We start from the raw sequence: 17711 nt of genomic DNA on the forward strand, positions 1-17711 counted from the left end.
TTGGGTGTATGTATTTTGGAACCCCTTGGCAGTGATGTGCCCCTTGCTAGAGGGAAGCCCTGTCCTTCCTTCAGCTCTTCCTTCTCCCTCCCAGGAAGTAGCGGAGGAAGCGTGGCGGAACCACAAGCGCCGCAACCACTCCATCATTGTTGACATCTTCCACGGGCTCTTCAAGTCGACGCTGGTGTGCCCTGAATGTGGCAAGGTTTCAGTGACCTTTGATCCCTTCTGCTACCTCAGTGCTCCCCTGCCCATCAGCAAGGACCGGGTGATGGAGGTTTTCTTCGTGTCCATGGACCCCAGCAAGAAACCCGAACAGGTAAGCAACTAGTCAGGGAAGGTGCCTGGCAAGACGAGCAGGGCTTCTGCATGAACCAGGATTGAGTCGCTGGGATTTGCAGTAAGGACCAGAAAGCCAATGCCTTGCTTGCCTGCCTGGAGTCTGGTTCAATCCCCAGCACCTTCAGGTGGGGCTTCAAATGTCTCCTGTTTGCAACCCTGGAGAGCTGCTGGCAGTGCTGAGCTAGAGGGAACCAATGGTGTGATTTGGTACCCAGCAGTTTCCTGTATATACTCTTCCTGCCTGGGGACAATGAACAAGGGTGCACCACAGAGGCGGGGGCAGGACTTGCTCATATCTGGCCGTGAGCTGAAGGGAGCCTTGGGAGGTGGTCCCCAAGGAGACAGCGTGGGCTGGAGACAGGTCACCTCACAGCAACTTGTCTTGGGTTTGGGCTTCTGGCTTTGTTCCAGGCAGGCTCTCAGCACTAAGTTGAACTTCCTTTTCCCCTTTCTTTTCTTTACAGCACAGACTGATTGTCCCAAAGGCCGGGAAAGTGCTAGATCTCTGCCACAGCCTCTCCAAGCATACAGAGGTGCCTGCTGAGCGGGTGAGTTTGGGGGCAGAGAGAAAAACATCTGGTTTTTCTAATCAGTAATTTTAGTGCGTATGTTAAGTAAACTGCTTAGAGATTTTGATTGAATCTGGTTAAATAAATAATCAGTAAAAGAGTTCCCTTAGTTCCTTCTTCCCTCTGTGGTGACTCGGTGTGTCTCTCTTTCTCAGATGATGGTGGCTGACGTGTTCAGTCACCGCTTCTACAAGATCTACCAGATGGAAGAATCCCTCAGCTGCATCCTGGACCGGGACGACATCTTCATGTGAGTGTGCAAGCGGGGGGGGGGGGGTTGGAGTAGATCCACTGGAGAAGGAAGATGCCTAGGCATGCTAGGTCTGCAAGAAGGTGTAGCTAAAGAAGTGTGCATGCACACAAAAGCTTATACCCAGAACAAACTTAGTTGGTCTCTGAGGTGCTACTGGACAATTTTTTTAATTTTTTTATTTATTTTGACTGTGTCAGACCAACATGGCTACCTACCTGAATCTGCAAGAATGGGTTTGTCTTGGCTGCACCTGAAGACCAGCAGGGAGGGGCTCTCTTTGAGGGGGGGGGCATCTTTGCAGTACCTCTGTGGAACCTGATGTTGGCCAGAGTTGCAGAAATGGGCTCATGTGTACAAAGAGTGCCTTATGGAAGGCATCTAGGAGTTAGTGAGATAATTGAAACTGGCCCTAGAAATAGCATCTCTGGGCAGGGACAGAAGTGGCTCTTTGTAGCATACAGCCAGCTACAGAACGCTGCAATGCCCTTGGGGTCCTTTCCAGCGCTGCAATTCTGTTATTCTTTCTGCCTGCTGCTGAAATGTATCTGGAGGCCTGGCGGGGCCTGCCCTCTGGATATTTATTAGCTTTCTTACCCATCCTTTACTGTAATGCCCCAAGGTGTGTTAGAACAATGAAATATACCACTGTAAAATGAAACAAAGAACAGTTACATAAACAAAGAACATAAAACAAGAAAAGTGTAGAAAGAAAAATAGTTCCATATATATATACAATGCCAAAACAATTCTGTTTATAGAACTGGTTAAAAATAGCTCCAATGCAGACTCAGCCTGGGAGAAAGATCTCCACTTCAATAACAATTACACCACACTCATCTGGCTGGGTTTCCCCAGCCACTCTGGGCAGCTTACAGCATATCTAAAACACTTGATGAAAGAGGGAGGTCTTGTAGGTGCCAAAAAGACAACGGAGGCGGCACCGGTCTAATATGTCAAGGGAGGGGGTAGGCGCCACCGCACTCAAAGCCTTACTCCAACTTCCTGGTAATATGCATGTCTCATCTTTCGGGGGAGGGCAAGGGGGGCATTGCTTGTTTCCCGCCCCCTCTGGATCTTTGTCTCCTTCTCCCTCCAGATACGAGGTGTCTGTGTCCACACTGGAGGATCCGGCCACGGCAGATGCAGTGGTGCTCCCCGTGTACCTCCGCGAGCGCACCCAGGGCCGCGACTACAGCAACACCTACTATGGGGTGGTTCTCTTTGGTCACCCGCTCCTGGTGTCTGTGCCCCGGGACCAGCTCTCCTGGGACTCGCTCTATCAGCTCTTGCTGCACCGGCTCTCGTGAGTTCCTGGCAGCAGCCTTGGCCCTCCAGTTCCTCCCAGACCGAGCGCCCTTCCTGCTTTTGCCTGCCTTGCTTTGAAGAGGGTGAAGTGCCTTGCCCAGGGCCTGCCTTGGAGGATGTGCCTGCAGCCCAAAGGCAGCGGGGAGACTTAGAGTTTTGCCCTAGGTTATTTTTGCCTTTGTTTTCCTTTTTGCATCAGGGAGGCCAGTAGTCTTTAACTTTTGTCTAGACCTGAGACCCACCCTTAGCCCAAACATATGTATTTGGGGACCTTGGGAATGTTTGTGTTGCGTTTTGTATGGTGCTGGTGCGGCTCACCTGTGGTCAGGGTGCTGTCCACTCCTGGATCCCAACTTTCAAGTTGAATCATAGAATCATAGAGTTGGAAGAGACCACAAGGGCCATCGAGTCCAACCCCCTGCCAAGCAGGAAACACCATCAGAGCACTCCTGACATATGGTTGTCAAGCCTCTGCTTAAAGACCTCCAAAGAAGGAGACGCCACCACACTCCTTGGCAGCAAATTCCACTGTCGAACAGCTCTTACTGTCAGGAAGTTCTTCCTAATGTTTAGGTGGAATCTTCTTTCTTGTAGTTTGGATCCATTGCTCCGTGTCCGCTTCTCTGGAGCAGCAGAAAACAACCTTTCTCCCTCCTCTATGTGACATCCTTTTATATATTTGAACATGGCTATCATATCACCCCTTAACCTCCTCTTCTCCAGGCTAAACATGCCCAGCTCCCTTAGCCCTTCCTCATAAGGCATCGTTTCCAGGCCTTTGACCATTTTGGTTGCCCTCCTCTGGACACGTTCCAGTTTGTCAGTGTCCTTCTTGAATTGTGGTGCCCAGAACTGGACACAGTACTCCAGGTGTGGTCTGACCAGAGCAGAATACAGTGGCACTATTACTTCCCTTGATCTAGATACTATACTCCTATTGATGCAGCCCAGTATTGCATTGGCTTTTTTAGCTGCCGCGTCACACTGTTGGCTCATGTCAAGTTTGTGGTCAACCAAGACTCCTAGATCCTTTTCACATGTACTGCTCTCAAGCCAGGTGTCACCCATCTTGTATTTGTGCCTCTCATTTTTTTTGCCCAAGTGCAATACTTTACATTTCTCCCTGTTAAAATTCATCTTGTTTGTTTTTGCCCAGTTCTCTAATCTGTCAAGGTCGTTTTGAAGTGTGATCCTGTCCTCTGGGGTGTTAGCCACCCCTCCCAGTTTGGTGTCATCTGCAAATTTGATCAGGATGCCCTTGAGTCCATCATCCAAGTCGTTGATAAAGATGTTGAATAAGACCGGGCCCAAGACAGAACCCTGTGGCACCCCACTAGTCACTCTTCTCCAGGATGAAGAGGAACCATTGATGAGCACCCTTTGGGTTCGGTCAGTCAGCCAGTTACAAATCCACTGAGTGGTAGCATAGTCAAGACCGCATTTTACCAGCTTCTTTACAAGAATATCATGGGGCACCTTGTCAAATGCCTTGCTGAAATCTAGGTAGGCTACATCCACTGCGTTCCCTTCATCTACCAGGCTTGTAATTCTGTCAAAAAACGAGATCAGGTTAGTCTGACATGACTTATTTTTCAGAAATCCATGCTGACTATTGGTGATCACAGCATTCCTTTCTAGGTGCTCACAGACTGTTTGCTTAATGATCTGCTCCAGAATCTTCCCTGCTATTGATGTCAGACTGACTGGGCGGTAATTATTTGGCTCCTCTCTTTCCCCCTTTTTGGAAATAGGGACAACATTTGCCCTCCTCCAGTCTGCCGGGACTTCGCCTGTTCTCCAGGAATTCTCAAAGATGACTGCCAGTGGTTCTGAGATCACATCTGCCAGTTCTTTTAATACTCTTGGATGCAGTTCATCTGGCCCTGGAGACTTGAATACATCTAGACTAGCCAAATATTCTTGTACTATCTCCTTAGTTATTCTGGGCTGTGTTTGCTTTGCTGAATCATTTGCTCCAAATTCTTCAGGTCGGGCATTATTTTCTTTATCGGAGAAGACTGAGGCAAAGAAGGCATTGAGGAGTTCAGCCCTTTCTGTGTCCCCTGTTTGCATTTCACCATCTTCTCCTCTGAGTGACCCCACTGTTTCTTTGTTCTTCCTTTTGCTACGGGCATACCCATAAAAGCCTTTTTTGTTGCTTTTAACCTCTCTAGCAAGCCTGAGTTCATTCTGTGCTTTAGCTTTTCTGACTTTGTGTCTACACGTGCTGGCTATTTGTTTGAATTCCTCTTTGGTGGTATCCCCCCTTTTCCATTTTTTGTACACATCCTTTTTTAATCTTAATTCAGTTAAAAGTTCTTTAGATAGCCACCCTGGCTTCTTTAGGCACCTTCCATGTTTCCGTCTCATTGGTATTGCCTGATGTTGTGCTTTTACTATCTCCCTCTTAACAAACTCCCAGCCATCATGAACTCCCTTTCCTTTTAGTATTGCTGTCCATGGGATCTCACCCAGCACTTCCCTAAGTTTTATGAAGTCGGCTTTCTTAAAGTCAAGAAATTGAGTCCTAGTATGCTTGGCTGCTCCTTTCCGCTGTATAGTAAACTTCAGAAGAGCATGATCACTCGCACCTAATGATCCTTCCACATCTACCCCACTAACCAGGTCATCAACATTGGTTAGGACCAGATCTAAAATGGCTGTTCCTCTTGTTGCTTCTCTCACTTTCTGGACAATGAAGTTGTCTGCAAGGCCAGTGAGGAATCTGTTTGACCTTTTGCTCTTGGCTGAGTTTGACGTCCAACAAATATCCGGGTAATTGAAGTCCCCCATTACTACTATCTCCCTTCCTTTTGCATGCTTGGCCATCTGTTCCAGGAAGGCGTCATCTATGTCCTCCGTTTGGCTTGGGGATCTATAGTAAACTCCCACAATGAGGTCTCTGTTATTCTTCTCTCCCTTAATTTTGACCCAAATGCTCTCACTTTGGCTTTGAGGTTCTAAATCTTGGATCTCTTCACAGGTATACACATCCCTGACATATAACGCCACTCCTCCTCCTTTCTTGTCTGGTCTGTTTCTCTGAAATAAATTGTATCCCCCCATTATTACATTCCAATCGTGGGACTTATCCCACCAGGTTTCAGTGATGCCTATTATGTCATATTTAGTTTGCTGTACCAAGAGCTCAAGCTCATCTTGTTTATTTCCCATGCTTTGCGCATTAGTGTACAGACATTGAAGTCCATTAATCATTCCCCCGTGTCTCTTATTTAAGGATTTTTTCCTCCCACCACTAGGTCCGCGTGCTGTTTGCTCCATTTGGTCTATGACATTTGGATGATCATCTTCATTAATTGATAGACTCCTACCTTCAGGAGCACTGTCTCCCTCCCCCACATTAGTCAGTTTAAAGCCCTCCTGCTGAGGTTTCTGAGATTTTTGGCAAAAACATTTCTCCCAACCGTTGTGAGGTGCAGCCCATCACTTGCCAGAAGTCCATCTTCAAGAAACTGCAGTCCGTGATCTAAGAATCCAAACCGTTCCTGTTTACACCATTTGCGAAGCCAGCTGTTCACTTCCACTATTTTTCCCTCTCTCCCTGGGCCACATCGTTCAACTGGGAGGACAGACGAGATGACAATTTGTGCATTTAGTTGCTTCAATTTCCTGCCGAGAGCCTCGTAGTCTCTTTTGATCTTCTGGAGGCTATTGCTTGCAGTGTCATTGGTTCCCACATGAACCAAGAGGAAGGGGTATTTGTCAGTGGGTTTTATGATTCCTTGCAGTCGTTCAGTTACATCTTGGATCTTAGCCCCGGGGAGACAGCACACTTCCCGAGACATCTTGTCAGGCCCACAGATCACTGCTTCTGTTCCCCTCAGTAGGGAATCCCCTATCACCACTACACGCCTCCTCTTGGGTTTGGTCGGGGTTCTTCCGTGAGCTGGCCGTTCCAAGGTCTCCTGCACATTCCCTGAGGACTGACTTTGCTGCTCGTCTTCATATACCTGATCGACTGTAATGAGGGAGAGATCCTCAAATGGAGTCTGCTCTTCGTCTTCCATGCTAGGGGAGAGGACCTCAAAGCGATTGTGTATTTCTAAACAATCAGAGTGAACCCTGGGCCTCCTACTTCTTTGAGTCACGTTTCTCCATATATCTGGCTCCTGTGTTGGTGAACTAGCCTCCTTCTCAGGGGAGTCCCCTGTCTCCTCCTTGGTGGGGACGGTGTGCTCTGTTGCTTCCAAGAAGAGCTCCAGCTCTCTAATTCTTTGGAGCGTAGCTACACGTTCCTCCAGTTGCTGGACTTTGTCTTTTAAAAGGGCAATCAACATGCAATTGCTGCAGGTAAAGCTGCCTGCAACCTTTGGCAAGATGGCAAACATTGCGCAGGAATCGCAGGCGACTGCAGCTGTTCCCTCCCCTTCCATCTTGAGACACACACACACAAGAAAACCCTTTTTGCTCCTTCTTCAACTGCTGCCCTGCAAACTTGAAGGCCAGAAGGTGAGATCCAGGTGGTTCAGTGTCCATCTCTTGATTTTACTCCATATTGGAGGGCCAGCAGCTTGTGTGTCTGAACAGTCTCTTGTTTCATAAACCTTGGAGGGGACATGGAACCCTTGGTTCTGGTGGCCTCATTCATGCTTGATGTTTCTGCGCATGGGTCAACCAGCCCTGGGTGACTTTCACAGACAAGATCACACAGTGAGCATTCAAGGCTGAGGATGCATTTGAACCCCAGTCCCCCATTGTCCCCTGCAAGTAATGGCTCCTTCCATCCCACAGGTTTGTGGGATGGGAATCTCCTTTCCTTACTCCGAGGTGCTTTCCCCTTGGGGCTGTACTGTTTCCTAGGAATTCCTTGCTGGGGTCTGCTCCCTTTCTGGTACTTTTCCATATCTGAAGCATATCTGCCTTCCCCTATGCTGTGCTTCCTCCTACCCCACCCCTTTTTTTCTTTACGTCCCTCAAGATCTACATCTTTGGCAGGGCACTTCCTGAATGGCTTCAGCCGCACTTTGTGGTTTGTAGCACAGAATTCAGTAGAAACAAAGGAACATGGGGAATGGCCTTACCCTCAGCTGGACCACTGGTCTGTCTTGCTTGGTATTGTCAGCACTGGCTGGCAGCAGCTCTCCAGGGGTTCAGGCAGGGCTCTTTTCCCAGCCCTCCCTGGAGATGCCAGGGGTTGGATCTGGGGACGCTCCTGCATGACCCTAAAAACTGGTTTGGGTTCAGCAATCTAGGTTCTCTTCTTGTGTGCGAGAAGATATAAAAGTCCAGCTGGGTTGTTGGTTCCAGTTTGAGTTTGAACTCCCTATTCAGGCGCCTCAAAAGCAGGGAGGCCACTCCCTCTAGGTCTGCTTCTTGCAGGGGAGAGAAATCTTCACAGGGAGCTGGGGTTGCAGTTATGGCAGATGGAAGAACTGCCCTGGGGCCGGCAGGTGTGTTGTATTGGACTTGCCTTGGGCTTGCTGCTGCACTTGGCAGTGCAGGGCACCATAGTTGCGCCCCCTTGATCTCCAGATGCTCAGAGGGATATTCCTATTACCAAAAAGCAAGAAGTGTTCAGTGCATGATCTGGGGCACTTTGCTCCCGAGGGGGAGATGTGGCCCATTCATGCTCAAACGCTCTGCTCTCTATTAAACCTAGTAAACCTTGGTTCATGCCTGAAGCAAAAACTTTACGGAATCTTCTTTTAACATTATTTTTCTGCAAAGTAGCTTTGCCCCTGCTCTCCCTCCAGCCCTGTGCCTCTCCCAGTTGACAAACATGTGTCTCTTTCTTCACTCGAATCTTCATCCAGCAGCACCTTTCATTGTACAGTGCTGCCACAGGGGAGAGCTGTGGATCTTGCCCATGACAGTGCTTCCCCCTAGTGGCCAAGGGTGTGACTTGCTTCCTCTCCCCCCATTTTGGCAGCCGCTACGTGACACGACCAGACTCTGAGGAAGAGGAGGATCCGAGTGAGGAGGATGAGGAGGACCTCTACAACAAGAGGCCCAACGGGCTGAGCGAAGGTGAGGGGTTGGTGCGAGGGCAGAGTGTTGATGGGGGGGGGGGCTGGCCAGGTTTTTAATTTGGCCGCTGCCTGTCCTTTCCTCTCCAAATGCACAACAGGGGAGGACGAGGAGGAGGAAGAGACGACGGCAGAAGGCTCCACGAGTCAGGAGCCCAGCTCGGAGGCGGAGGAAAACCCCTCGGACGCCTCTGTGGGGGAGGAAGGGGCTGGCGTGGAGGGGAGGCCCAACCCCAGCCCAGCTCCTCAGCAGCCCCCTCAGTCCCCCCAGACACCCTCTTCCAGCCCCAGCCCCCCGACGGCCAACCAGGCCAAACGCAAATGCTGCCAGAAGCGCCGCAAGCTGCTCTTCACCCTCCAGGCCGTCAATTCCAACGGGACCAGTGACCGGACGGCTGCCCAGGACGAGGGCAGCACCGTCTCCTTCAACTGTGAGTCTTCCCTCTGGCTCCTGGTCCATGCAAGCTCCCAATATTGGGGGGCGGGAGAGTCTCTGGGATTCCCTTGCGGTTGTTGCAGCAACAGGTGGGGGTGGGGAGGCCCCTCTTCGGAGCCTTTCTCCCAGCCTGGCTGCACACGTGTCCATGGGCTATTCCAGCCCCCTTCTCTGACATTCTCAGGTTCACCTTTTTTGTTTAACGGCCTCCAGCTCAGATATGCAAACACTCATCTACTGGAATGTTGATTAAGGCTTGTGTCCCGGGTCAGTCCTAACCAGAGTGGACCCGTTGGCACGAATGAACACGACTCGCTTAGGTCCACTAATTTTGGTGGTCCTATCAGTTGCTGAAATTTGCAGGAGGGGAGAGTGCTGCTGCCCTCAGGTCCTGCCTGGGGTCTCCCCCTGTGAGAACGGGATGCCAGACCAGGTGGGGCCTTGGCCTGATCTCTCAGGGCTCTTGTGCTCTTAAGGATACAGCCCTTGAGCCTGTTCTCACCTTTCCACCTTCTGGTCAGTGAGTGTCAAGGCTCCGTGTAGGGTCTTAATGGCTGCCTTGCTGGAGTAATTGCAGCCACCAGTGAAATGTGCCCTACGAAAGATTACCTGGAAGGGAAATGGCCCTTTGGCTAGAAACCCTTTTCTGCTACAGTGGCAGAATTCCTCATTGTTTGGCCCCTTTCCTTCTGACGCCCTGGCCTCTGGATACTCCTGTAGGGGGTGGGACTGTAGTGGGTGTGGCAGTGGCGACTGGAGAGCAGCAGGATTAGTCCTGTTCAGGGTCCTTCTAGCCTAGGGTTTCATGAATGTCTTCCCCCTGCACTGCCTTGAGAGATGCTCGGGGTTCCTGCCACTTTAACCACAGTTTCTCCCCTTGGCACAGCCCAACCGTACATTGCCATGGACTGGGACTCCAACATGAGGAAACGCTACTACAATGAGGCGGAGGCGGAGGTGAGGGCGAGGCATTTTCCTGCCCCCAATCGTCCTCCTTTCTCTTTCCCTTGCCCTCCTCCAGCTCAGCCACAGGGACCTGGCAGACCTCCTGAGGGTTCTGGACTCCCAGTTCCTGCCAGCCTGGCTCTCAGGGACAACAAGCAAAAAACTGGAGGGTGATGGGCGCCCCCTCCCCACTTCCGCTCACCTCCCCCCCCCCCACTGTGTGTTCACTGCCAGGGCTACATCAAGCACGACTGCATGGACTTCACGCCAAGGAAGAATCCAGTGAGGTTGCAGGAGTGCCTCGAACTCTTCACCACCATGGAGACCCTGGAGGAGGAGAATCCCTGGTGAGAGCCCTGGTGGGTCAGGTGGGGCTCTTGCTTCCAGAGGCAGAAAGGAAGGGAAGGAGCTACCGGTGGAGCAGAGTCGAATCCTGGAGGCAGCTGGGTTGGCAAAGCTGCAGCGCCTCAGATTCTCTTATGGCTGAAACTGTTCAGGCCTGGTATTGCTTGCTGTGCAGATGGCCCCATTCGACTCTGGCCTGGTAGTGGCAGCCTTACAGCTGGAACCCTCTTGCCTAGCCTGACTGGAGAGCCTTCGGGGGATCTTGAGAAGGAGGGAGTCCCCCCCCCCCATGCAATGTGACCCCGTGCACTTTTGTTATGTAAGAGGGGAAGACAACCCCCACCCCTCCGCGCACACAGGATGTGCATAGGTTTCATCATGGGCAACCTGCCTTCATGTGCAGCGGGCATCAATGGCAGAGTCTTCTGGTCCATCACAGCTGATGACATCAGACTTCCAGACTTCTCACTTCAAAGAGATGATGAACCATGGGGCTGGTGGGTAAATATGCCAGTCTCTTTGCAGATCCTCCTGATGAGCCTCTTTTTCACCTAGTGTTTGGCTAGGCATTTTTCAGTTTTCAGAATTGGTGTGTGTTGCAGGATTTTGGATGCCCTGCCCAAATCATTTTCACGTTTGTTCTCCTACCCCCAACCCAGATACCTGTCTCAGGATTCCTCCTTTGTCTCCTAAGATGGGTTGCCTGCTAGTCCTCATGCAAACACCTGTGGCTTTTCTGCTGTTCTGAGTGCTGTGCTCACCCCCAGCTCCTCTCGTGCAGGTACTGCCCCACCTGCAAGAAGCACCAGTTGGCCACCAAGAAGCTGGACTTGTGGTCGCTGCCAGAGATCCTGATCATCCACCTCAAGCGCTTTTCCTACACCAAGTTCTCCAGGGAGAAGCTCGACACCCTGGTGGAGTTCCCTGTCCAGTAAGCCACTTGGTCCAAATCATTAGACAATTTGCAGGGATGAGAAGAGACATGGGGGCAGCTTATTTTGGGTGGCTCATGCCTCTGAAATCATTCCACTGGGGAGAAATCTTTCAGAGGAAACAGGCATGCTTGTTAAATTTTCAGGATTCCACGGGCCAAAGAGTTACCTCCTCCTTTCGAACCCAGTATCAATAAAGGTTTTTCAGAAGGCATGTTGACTTCCCACTGGAGCTGGCTTATGCAGCTTGCAGAGAGCAGTTCCCCAGTTCTGAAGATACCTGATAAAATGGAGCACATTTGCTTTTTTAAAAAATGACTTTCATGCAGGACTGGGGAACTTGTGGCCCTCCGGGCCCTGTGGGCTCTCAACACCCATCAGCCCAAGTCAGGGTGGCCCAAAGGTGGAGATGATGAGAGTCCAGAGTCCAGCATGGTCCCCTCCCCCATGTCTGACTTCAGGGCACCCAGAGGGCACTCCAGAATTGTGTGGTGCTTGGGAGCCAGAGCCAGCCTGGCATTGGTTGGTTCGTGGCATTCACAGATCCCTTGGTCACTAGCATGTCTAAGCATTCCTCCTGCACCAACCCAACTGGTAGAAGACATTTGTTCTTACTAGCGTGCTCAGAGGTCAGTCGCCTGCCTTTTCCTGCTTTGTGGGAAGCAAAGGGTTTCTCTCCCATCACCATCAGTGCTCTGATGGTGTTTCCTGCTTGGCAGGGGGTTGGACTCGATGGCCCTTGTGGTCTCTTCCAACTCTATGATTCTATGATTCTATGATTCTATGATTCACAACCTGCTGGGAAACAGAGGTTAGAAGTCACTTGTTGGCATCCGTCTGTCTCAAGAGACAATGGAGTGGGCAGTCAAACCACTGTGTTAGCAACACCAAAGTGACCCCTCCGGGGCGCACGCCTGGGCAGCCAGTGTGGAAGTTCTGGGTTGCCCAGAGACAAGACCTGCCCCCTTTTGGCCTCCAAAGGAAGCAGAACAATACATTTGTCCCTAGCTTGCCTGCAGGAGTTGCCGGGAGAAGGCGTTCAAGGTGCCCTTTGGCCATCTGCAGGACTCCACTCAAAAATTTTGTGGGGTTTACTCCTTAGCCTTTTCTTCTCCCTCTTAGCAGTCTAGTAAAAACAACTGAAAGCTAGCAACTTTCTATGGGCTGATTCACAAGACTGTCCTCAGCTGTCGGCAGGAAGTAACGGGCCTTACGGGGGCGGGGGGGGGGATTTCTGAGTGGGTGTTTGTGTTTCAAGGTCTTCTTGAAAACACTTCAGGAAAGTGTAGCCTTAAACCCCAGAAGTTAGCATGATGCTTAGGAATATGCCTTGAGGGTGGCTGTGACTTTTGATGCCAGTGCTGGTTCTGCCCCAAAACTATGTGGAGGGTGTTGCTGAGGGGATCCCCCTCTGGCCCTAGAAAACAGCAGCATTATCGTCTCTATCCTGTAGGGATCTCGATTTCTCAGAGTTCGTCATCAAGCCACAGAAAGACACTGACCCCACACTGTACAAATATGACCTCATCGCCGTGTCGAACCACTACGGGGGTCTCCGAGATGGGCACTGTATGTATTATTTGGGGGCTGTATGTATTCCTTTTGTGTTGAAGGGAATGAATGCAAGGTGGGGAAGAGACACTTGGAGTTGAAATGGTTAACAGCAAAACTAGAGCCTGCTTTGTTGGGTAGCCGAAGACTTAGGACTTTGGTTCATTTATCCTTCCTACAAAGTGAAAGGACGCGGGTGGCGCTGTGGGTAAAAACTCAGTGCCTAGGACTTGCCGATCGTCAGGTCGGTGGTTCGAATACTTATATGATACCCTCTAGTTACAAAGAACCCCTCCCAGGGGTGGGGGGTTCACATCAAACAGTAGAATAATAAAATTCAGCATTAAAAACTGTACAAACCAACAGAGCAGAGAACATTTGCTGAGCCAGTAGAAGCAACTAAATGAAACCAGCATTGGTGACATGCTGTACAGATACAACAGAGCAGATGCTTTAATTAAATGAGACATGGGGTGAAACTCCTTGAGGAAGGGGGTAACCTCAGCTTGTTGTGACTCCCGCAGTTTGTGTCAGTTCAATTAGTCTTAGCCATAGTTAGTGAAAACCAGCCAACTTCAAACCATGGTTTATGAAGTCAGTTTGTTTTCTGTAACCATAGTTATGATTAAGTTCAGTTTAGGACATCACACTGAACTCTGGCTAATTAGGACAGCAACTGAAGTGTCTTGCAGCTCCCCTGCCAAAAACACAAGCCCACGGCCTGCTGTGGCCTATCAGGATGCTAAACCATTCTTTAGCACTGCAGGTGAATGTGGCCTGTGTGCCTGTGCGAGAGCTATTTCTTTTTGGGGGAACAAAACAGTAAGGAACAGAACTGACCATGAGAACAGTCTAGAAAGGAACAATTCATTGTTGCAGAATTTCACATGGGGAGTAAACAGCTGCTATTAGAAAAGGCTAAGTGCAAACAAATGTTGGCTATTGGTAGATGAAAGAGGGGCGGGTAGGAAGTGGTGTCCCTGAGGGGAGGGGAAAAGCTCAGTGCGGAATGAAAATCCCTTCTCCAACTGTTAAGACCTCACCAGCCCTTTTGTAGTTTCAGAGATATTAGTGGACACTAGTTCAGCTTAGAACTTGCTCGGTTCCGCTTTAAATGTAAACTGAGGCCCTTCTGATAGATGCCTCAGCTAGCGGCAGGATTCATGCAGCAGAGGAGCAGTGCAGGTAGCCCACCCCGCGGATTCCCTCCCCAGAGGACTGGGTGCGCCACGCAAAATGCTGTTTGTGCAGAAGCTCCGGCTGGCCCGATTCTTTTCTCTTCAAATGGGAGGAAGGTTCCACAAATGGAGGACCAAAGTGCTTTGGTAGTGGCTGACAGGTGATGTGATTGTGAAGCACCTGAAGGGGCACAATGGGTGTCAGAAGGCAAAGCAGCACTTGGGTGAGTCTGACTGGTCTTTGTGCCCTCTAGACACGACTTTTGCCCGGAACAAAGACAGTGGAACGTGGTTCTACTTTGATGACAGCAGTGTCTCTGCAGTTTCCAAAGTCCAGATTGAGGTGAGTCAGGCAGGGCAGCCCTGGAGGGGCTCAGCTTCTTGGCACTTGCTGGCAGGTGTCTTGGATGGCAATGCCATCCCACCCTCTTGGCAGGCAGGCTGGCAAAATCTCCCTCTCGATGGCCTGTGCATCTCTTTACAACAACACCTCCATCGCATTTCAGCAAGGCATGTCTCTAAGCAGACTGGGCTTTTCATTTGCAAGGAAGAAGCAGAACTTGGTTGTCCTCCAGTCTCTTTTCTCAAGCAGACTGATACTTATCCCTTTTTCCTGCTTCAGAAGCCCCCTGGTGTTATCCTGAACAAGTTGAGGGGGGCAGTGGGGGCAGGAAGGAGGTCTTGGCACCGCGGTCTGTCTGGACTAAGAATGGAGGGTCAGGAACTTGAATCTCTCATAGAATCATAGAGTTGGAAGAGACCACAAGGGCCATCGAGTCCAACCCCCTGCCAAGCAGGAAACACCATCAGAGCACTCCTGACATATGGTTGTCAAGCCTCTGCTTAAAGACCTCCAAAGTAGGAGACTCCACCACACTCCTTGGCAGCAAATTCCACTGTCAAACAGCTCTTACTGTCAGGAAGTTCTTCCTCATCTTTAGGTGGAATCTTCTTTCTTGTAGTTTGGCTCCATTGCTCCGTGTCCGCTTCACGTTGGCACTCTGCCCTTCCTCCAGTGAGCTCAGGCTAGCAGTTATGCAGCCCTCGAGATCTGACTGCTCTCCTTCCCCCCTCCAACCCAACAATATCCTCACAACTCTGAGAATGACTTGCTCTATCAGCCTCATGGCCTGGAGATGTGGGGCAAGGAGAACTCAAACACCAACCCCCCTTCTTGGTTATGTGATCTACTCTACCCCATTGATTCTTTGTTAACTGAGTTTCCTGTAGTGCAAGTTGCTTTGATCCTCTTTGAAGAAGCGGCAGAGGACATTTTAACTCAACGGTGTGGACCTTTGCATGTCCCCTGACTCTCCCTCGCCCCATCCTATGCCACTTGAACTCCCCTTCCCCTGATCTGCATCTCAGGCTCCCAAGCATCTCTCTTGCCCTCACCTGCTGCCTCTTGTGCTTCCTTTCTCCCCCAACAGTCCAAAGCTGCCTATGTGCTCTTCTACCAGCGCCAGGACAAGATCCGGCACCCTGTCCTCCTTGCTGCGCCGAGTGCCACAGGTTCCAGAGACCAGGACGGCGGTTGTGGCGGCGGGGCCTGCTGCGAGACCCACCCCAGAGAGCAAGCCAGTAGGGACTTTATGGATGTGGACTGACCTTGACCCCCACCCTCCCTCCTCCATCTGCAGCCGGGGAGGGCGGCTGCATGCCCTGCCTCTTCCCTTCCTCAGACTGAAGCCAGCAGTGGATTCTCCAAGGGCAGCAGCTCTTTACTCAGGCTATGGAATAGGGGGGAGGGGGAATGGATCCCCTCTGCTGTGCCCCAAGGCACAGGGCCCTTTGCTTTGCACATAGTTCCCCTGCTCTGAAGGGGGTGTTTTGGGGTGTGTGTGTGTGTGTGTGTGTGTGTGTGTCTGTCTGTCTGTCTGTCTGTCTGTCTGTCTGTCTGTCTCCTGCCCCCTTGACAGGGCCACTGTCTTGCACCAGCATTTTTATAAGATGCGAAGGGGGAGGGGGGAAGTGTCCCTCTTCTCCATCTCACATGGGGGAGGGGATGTGTGCATTGTTCGTGTGATCCCTTGTGGGTGCTGCCCCCTCCCCTTTTACTCTCTAGCATCAGGGGGAGTTGCCCTTATTCTGCTGCTCCTGGTTTTAGGGCCTCTGCTCCAGACAGCCCTGCAGGACTTTGCAAAGGTATTCAAACCCCGCTGTGGTTCTGCAGCCGGTTGGGACACTTCCCCCACCCCAAAAAACCCCTCCCATTGGTCACTGGCTGGATAAACAGACCCTTGTTTTCTCCCCCCTCACCTCCCAAGTGCCTCCTCTTCCCCTCAACAAGAGCAATAATTCCAGCCCTTGCCCCACCGCCGTCTTCCTCTCACAGCCAACGGCTCTCCTTGACCTGCATTTCATGGACCTCCTTCTCTGACAGCCGGCTGCTTCCAAAGCCCCTCTCTAGCTACAGGGGTGGTGGTGGAGCTGCTGAGCCGAGGTGCCGCTTCAGAGTCTAGCAGCAAAGCCTGTGGCAAGGCCACGGAGGGGTTTGGGGCCTGCACCGTGTCACAGCTGCTGCTGCTGCTGCCGCCACCACCCACCCACCCCGGCAGAGGAGGAGTGTCTCCAGCACCCGCCGCCACCAGCACTGAATGCCCCCTTCCTTCTCTGCCCTGGCACCTCGGGTGTTGCGCCTGCCCTGGGCGCAGAGAAGTGCATGGAAGTTCTCTCCCCTCTGCCGAGAGTCTCTGGTGCCACTGCTGCTGCTTCCAGGCTCAGGGATTGCACTGGCTTGTAAATAGGTTTCTGTGTGCAATGTTTGGGGAGAGCAGGGACAGGACACCCGCAGAGGCAGGGTTGGCCTGCAGAAGCACATCGGGTATTTTCTTAAGGAGTTTGGGAAGAATATTCCTTCACTTGACTCTGGGGGCTTCTTTCTTTTCTTTTGAAGGTGTGTTTTTCCCCCAGAAGAAAATATTTTTGGCATGTGGCAAAACTTGTACATAAAGTAACTTCTTTCAAATGGCGTGTGGCCTCCTTTTGCCCCCATTTCCCTCCTGTGCACTTCATTCCTCTCTTTGGATCCAGGACTCTTCCACAAACAGGGCAAGCCAACTGGATGCCCCCCAACACCCCCCATGGCCTTATAGGACTTTGTAATCCCAGCAACATCTGGAGGGCACCGTGTTGACGACTTCTACGCTGCTTCAGGTTGTGATGCAGTCGTGGTAGTGCTTTGACTCACTTCCAGCCTCCTCAGGCACTAGCATCTCCAGCCTCAAGCTGCCACTGCATGTCCCATCATAGTTATGCCCACGTGTGGGAACAGAGAGAATTCATGGTGCCACTCATGGACTTCTCTTGCAAATGTTCCTGGCCATTGTAGCAAGCCATAAGAGAGCGGTAGACTTGCACTTCCTTCTGCTGCTTTTGCCATCTGCTCTGCAGAGGGATGGGTAAGGAAAACCAATGTCTGGTAGCGAGATGCCACACCAATGAATTCAAATCTGGTCAGCAGCAGCAGGGAGGTGCACGCTTCCCTGGTAGTCTTCAAGCTGTTCCATGCTCTTTGGTGCTGGATAGCTTAGAAGTGGACTGACCTCTGGGGAGGAAGACAGTTGGCAAGCTTCTATGATACATTTACCCCTAAGTAGAGGAGGATTGTGTTCTCCAAACCATCGGTTTCTGCCAGCCAGGACAGAGGCAACCACAACATGACTCTTCCAACTTCTGGACAGCAACCTCCAATGTGGTGGCCAGCTTGCGCTGTGGAGGCCATGATTCTCTCTCGGAAGGAGAAAAGAACTCGACTGGATGGGCAGAGTACACCCCACATTGCAGGATGGGATTCAACTTGGGTTCTTGGAGAGGCTGGAGGTGGAGGCCTTTGACAGTGCTAAGTAGCCTGTTCAACTTGGCAGAA

At 51.2% G+C, this 17711-nt stretch overlaps 1 protein-coding gene across 1 annotated transcript in view; it reads left to right on the plus strand.

The window, feature by feature from the left end:
• Positions 1 to 16811, plus strand: part of USP11 (ubiquitin specific peptidase 11) — a 32816-nt gene extending 16005 nt beyond the window's left edge. Inside the window, 12 exon segments of the mRNA XM_081177338.1 lie at positions 95 to 319; positions 807 to 890; positions 1067 to 1161; positions 2261 to 2467; positions 8360 to 8457; positions 8558 to 8887; positions 9779 to 9849; positions 10072 to 10184; positions 10964 to 11113; positions 12568 to 12683; positions 14098 to 14186; positions 15274 to 16811. Of these exon segments, the coding sequence (XP_081033464.1) occupies positions 95 to 319; positions 807 to 890; positions 1067 to 1161; positions 2261 to 2467; positions 8360 to 8457; positions 8558 to 8887; positions 9779 to 9849; positions 10072 to 10184; positions 10964 to 11113; positions 12568 to 12683; positions 14098 to 14186; positions 15274 to 15450 (1755 nt within the window). The 3' untranslated portion in view covers positions 15451 to 16811.
• The last annotated feature ends 900 nt before the right edge of the window (positions 16812 to 17711 follow it).

This window comes from Podarcis bocagei (assembly GCF_964188305.1).
Source record: "Podarcis bocagei genome assembly, chromosome: 17".
Lineage (NCBI taxonomy): Eukaryota > Metazoa > Chordata > Lepidosauria > Squamata > Lacertidae > Podarcis > Podarcis bocagei.